Here is a 5,297-nt window from a genome sequence, read left to right as displayed (position 1 = left end):
TTCGTGAGACAGGGAGAGAGAAAGTCAGAGGAAGTGGAGACAGCGTGAGAAAGTCGGAGGAGAGGCGGAAACAGCATGAGAAAGTCGGAGGAAAGGTGGCGACAGCGTGAGCAACTCGAAGGAAAGGCGGAGACAGCGTGATCAAGTGTGTGGAAAGGTGAAGACAACGTGAGGAAGTCAGCGGAACGGCCGAGAGAGACTGAGATAGTCGGAGGAAGTCGAGACAGAGAAGTTGTGGTGTTACAGAAGAGAGGCGGGAGGCGGTCACCGTGAGAGGACACACTTGTGACAGCGACGATAGTGGAGGGGATCGAATCCAGTGGAAGTGAGTCGACGACAACGACAACCATTCGACCGGAAGCCGTTCTGCAACACTGTTTTAGTGTAAGGTTCGTGTTTTTTTGTTCACCATTCGAAAAGGTTTAATCTTTGGGGGAAAAAGGTTTCCAAAAATCCAAGACTTCCGACACACAACAATGACCACGGTGGGTAGAAACCTTTTTCTGGCCTTAATGTATTTGTTAATCGTTGATTTTTTTAATAACCTCTTATATGGCAGAAACTGTGCGATTTGAATTCGGTTTTACTTATCTGTAGGGTTTCCCAATCATGGAATCATGTATTGAGCTTTTGGTTCAGTAAAGTCAAATTTCCATTTGGGTGTATTGATGATTTTGTTTTCATCAGTGTACAAAACAGGGCAGTTTGGGTGTTGAAATAATTGATTGAGGTGGTGAAATAATTGTTCATTTAATGTATATAATATTTGTGAAATTCGTAACATTATGATTTTTTACAGATATGTATTTTCGTCATTGCTGTAAAGCGAAGTGCATTGGTGCTTTGAACGAAAAAGTAACTGTGGCACAAAAGGAGTATATTGCAAGCACCCCGTTTTGGTGGTTTCCCATGTTAAAGCAATCATTGAAGATAAGTAGAAATGTTTTATCTCAGTTATGTATTAAATGGGTTGAAAGAAGGGGTGGTTTTGATGTTGGTGGTGAAGTGGTGGACTTTAGTTTATTAGGCGTTTGTTTAGGGTTAGGATTAAGGGTGGTCGGAGAAAAAATTGATTTAAATGAGGAAGTTGTGGAGAGTGAGACGTGGAATACTTTTGGGCGTCAAAGAGTTGATGTTAAGTTGATATATGATTTTTTGATGAAATTTGATGATGATGTTGGTGATGTTGAATTATTTTGCAAGCTATATGTTGTGTTAGGAATATCAGAGTTCTTGCTTGCAAGTAAAAAGGGTTGTGTTTTCCCCGTTATTTTTAAAATTGTTGATGACATGGAAAATATTGGAAAATATAATTGGGGTACATTAGTGTATGAGTATTTGGTGTTTAGCTTGTGTAGTGCTTCATTGGCATTACAGAACGAACCAAGTCGATTTGAGTTTTATGTGGTTGGATGTGCCTATTTGCTTGAGGTAAATTGATTTATGTTTTCTAATGTTGTTTACATATGGTTTTTATTTTCCATAAATTGATTTTATTAATGATTTATGTTTTCAGTTATGGTCATTTGATCATTTGGTTGTTTGTCAGTCAACGTTCAGGTGTAAGATGAACTTGTTCCCACAATTGTTGTATTGGATGAATGTGAGCGTGGGTGACAAGGTCATGAAGACTGCGTTTGATTACGACATGATGTGGACGTGTTTAACTATATTAGTTATGTTTGAAATCTGTAAGTTTTTATTGAAGTCAGACATGTGTTTTCTTGTATAGGCTATTATTGATGTGGCGGTGTCAAAGGAAGAACTTGATCATGCTATTGTAAGAGAAGCATTTGAACATTTTGGCACTGAATACAAAACCCAAGATTTGAAGGACAAGGAAGAGGTAGAGCGTTTGCTAGAAGATCATGAAGCAGAGATAGTTGATTTGGAACAATCTATGTCCGCATTGGATGAGTTGGTTGCAAATTGGAAGGGTCAACAGCCGAAGGATGAGGTCCGAGATGAAGTTGGTGATGATGTTTTCAATGATCCACGTGCTGGTGTAATGAGTGATGAAAAAGATGATGGTGCACAACAAAGCAATATGTATGACCGTATGAAGGCCCGACCTGGGATGCGGTTCAAGAGTGTTGCCATAAAAACACCATATTTTGTTTATGGAAAGAAGAAGTTGAAATCACTACAAATTGGTTGATTTTGTTAATTTGAAAACACCATTGCAATTTTATTTTGAGTTATTTATGAATGTTTGTTATGGATTGATTTTACAGGACAAAGTCTGTCCATGATTCTGTTATGTGTTTTTGTTTTGAAAATGTATGTTGCAGGTTTTTAGATGTTTCGCATTTACTTTGCACAGCAGTAATATATTTTTGTTTGTTGTGGGTGGTAGAACCAAATTATTTAACACAACACGCCACTTAATTTTCCTTCACTCCCCATTTTGCTGTGAGATAAAAAATATGTAATAGAAGTCCTCACTGAATCTACTGGGGAATTATATTTTGGAGGCCAGGAATTATCAACCATATGAAGTTGACTTTGAGATGTTTGTGGTTGGCATGTATTTGTCCTTGCTTACGCAGGATGGGGCTGTGAACCACAATGTTGAACGTAAGTCCCCAGAAAATTGTTTTGTAGTCCCCGGTTTTGACCCATTTATAAAATTTTGTAATTTCAATTGCATGAAGTTGAGTTTGAGCAGTTTGTGGTTGGCACGTATTTGTCATTGCATAAGCAGATTGGGGCTGTTGACCTAAATGTTGAAATTTAAGATGGTTATAAAAACTGGTACTGTGAACCAGAATATATAAGAGCACTCCCCAATTGGGGTAGTTGTACTCCCCACTTAATAACGTAATTGATACTTTAAAGAACAATTTATTTCCTACAAAAAATAAAAGTTGTCATTAAAACTGTTTTTCGAATTTTGGATTGGTCATAATAAAATAAAAAATTTTATTGCTTAACAAAAATTAGAAATTTAAGATGGTTACTAAAACTGGTACTGTGAACCAGAATATATATCAACACTCCCCATTTGGGGTACTTTTACTCCCCACTTTGTAACGTAATTGAAAGTTTAAAGAACATTTTATTTCCTTCCAAAAATAAAATGTTATTAAAACTGTTATTTTAAATTCGAATTGGTTCTAATTAAAAATAAAATTTAATTGCTTAACAAAATTTAGAGATTTAACATGGTTATTAAAACTGGTACTGTGAACCATAATATATAACAGCACTCCCCATTTGGGGTACTTTTACTCCCTACTTTGTAATGTAATTGATAGTTTAAAGAACATTTTATTTCCTTCCAAAAATAAAATGTTATTAAAACTGTTATTTTAAATTCGAATAGGTCCTAATTAAAAATAAAATTTAATTGCTTAAAAAAATTAGAAATTTAAGATGGTTACTAAAACTGGTACTGTGAACCAGAATATATATCAACACTCCCCATTTGGGGTACTTTTACTCCCCACTTTGTAACGTAATTGAAAGTTTAAAGAACATTTTATTTCCTTCCAAAAATAAAATGTTATTAAAACTGTTATTTTAAATTCGAATTGGTTCTAATTAAAAATAAAATTTAATTGCTTAACAAAATTTAGAGATTTAACATGGTTATTAAAACTGGTACTGTGAACCATAATATATAACAGCACTCCCCATTTGGGGTACTTTTACTCCCTACTTTGTAATGTAATTGATAGTTTAAAGAACATTTTATTTCCTTCCAAAAATTAAATGTTATTAAAACTGTTATTTTAAATTCGAATAGGTCCTAATTAAAAATAAAATTTAATTGCTTAAAAAAATTTAGAAATTTAACATGGTTATTAAAACTGGTACTGTGAACCAGAATATATAACAACACTCCCATTTGGGGTACTTTTACTCCCCACTTTGTAACGTAATTGAAAGTTTAAAGAACATTTTATTTCCTTCCAAAAATTAAATGTTATTAAAACTGTTATTCTAAATTTGAAATGGTCATAATAAAAAAAAATTAATTACTTATGAAAACTTTCAAATTTAAGGTGGTTATTAAAACTGGTACTGTGAACCAGAATATATAACAGCACTCCCCATTTGGGGTACTTTTACTCCCCACTTTGAAACGTAATTGAAAGTTTAAAGAACATTTTATTTCCTTCCGAAAATAAAATGTTATTAAAACTATTATTTTAAATTCGAATTGGTCCTAATTAAAAATAAAATTTAATTGCTTAACAAAATATAGAAATTTAACACGGTTATTTAAACTGGTACTGTGAACCAGAATATATAACAACACTCCCCATTTGGGTACTTTTACTCCCCACTTGGTAACGTAATTGAAAGTTTAAAGAAAATTTTATTTCCTTCCAAAAATAAAATGTTATTAAAACTGTTATTTTAAATTCGAATTGGTCCTAATTAAAAATAAAATTTAATTGTTTAACAAAATTTAGAAAGTTAACATGGTTATTAAAACTGGTACTGTGAACCAGAATATATAACAACACTCCCCATTTGGGGTACTTTTACTCCCCATTTTGTAACGTAATTGATAGTTTAAAGAACATTTTATTTCCTTCCAAAAATAAAATGTTATTAAAACTGTTATTTTTAAGTCGAATAGGTCCTAATTAAAAATAAAATTTAATTGCTTAACATAATTTAGAAATTTAACATGGTTATTACAACTGGTACTGTGAACCAGAATATATAACAACACTCCCCATTTGGGGTACTTTTACTCCCCACTTTGTAACGTAATTGAAAATTTAAAGAACATTTTATTTCCTTCCAAAAATTAAATGTTATTAAAACTGTTATTCTAAATTTGAAATGGTCATAATAAAAAAAAATTAATTGCTTATGAAAACTTTCAAATTTAAGGTGGTTATTAAAACTGGTACTGTGAACCAGAATATATAACAGCACTCCGCATTTGGGGTACTTTTACTCCCCACTTTGAAACGTAATTGAAAGTTTAAAGAACATTTTATTTCCTTCCGAAAATAAAATGTTATTAAAATTGTTATTTTAAATTCGAATTGGTCCTAATTAAAAATAAAATTTAATTGCTTAACAAAATTTAGAAAGTTAACATGGTTATTAAAACTGGTACTGTGAACCAAAATATATAACAGCACTCCCCATTTGGGGTACTTTTCCTCCCCATTTTGTAACGTAATTGATAGTTTAAAGAACATTTTATTTCCTTCCAAAATTAAAATGTTATTAAAACTGTTATTCTAAATTCGAATTGGTCCTAATTAAAAATAAAATTTAATTGCTTAACAAAATTTAGAAATTTAACATGGTTATTAAAACTGGTACTG

General features: G+C 32.1%; 1 protein-coding gene across 1 annotated transcript; it reads left to right on the top strand.

Moving 5' to 3' along the window:
- The first annotated feature begins 801 nt into the window (after nucleotides 1–801).
- LOC114194798 lies at nucleotides 802–2,158 on the top strand. The gene is made up of 3 exons (XM_028085208.1): nucleotides 802–1,431; nucleotides 1,517–1,621; nucleotides 1,733–2,158. Exons 1-3 carry the CDS (start codon nucleotides 802–804, stop codon nucleotides 2,156–2,158), a joined length of 1,161 nt encoding a protein of 386 aa, XP_027941009.1.
- The last annotated feature ends 3,139 nt before the right edge of the window (nucleotides 2,159–5,297 follow it).

The sequence above is a fragment of the Vigna unguiculata genome, chromosome 8 (genome assembly GCF_004118075.2).
Source record: "Vigna unguiculata cultivar IT97K-499-35 chromosome 8, ASM411807v1, whole genome shotgun sequence".
Lineage (NCBI taxonomy): Eukaryota > Viridiplantae > Streptophyta > Magnoliopsida > Fabales > Fabaceae > Vigna > Vigna unguiculata.
Note: the sequence above shows the minus strand (reverse complement) of the source record. Positions and strands in the feature narration are given on the sequence as shown.

What these genes read in the sequence shown, in the direction of transcription:
- LOC114194798 (XM_028085208.1), top strand. Translation starts at nt 802, where the DNA reads ATGTATTTTCGTCATTGCTGTAAAGCGAAGTGCATTGGTGCTTTGAAC. An exon ending in GATGTGCCTATTTGCTTGAG is followed by an intron (nt 1,432 to 1,516) that starts GTAAATTGATTT and finishes TTATGTTTTCAG; the next exon opens with TTATGGTCATTTGATCATTT. An exon ending in ATGTGAGCGTGGGTGACAAG is followed by an intron (nt 1,622 to 1,732) that starts GTCATGAAGACT and finishes TTTCTTGTATAG; the next exon opens with GCTATTATTGATGTGGCGGT.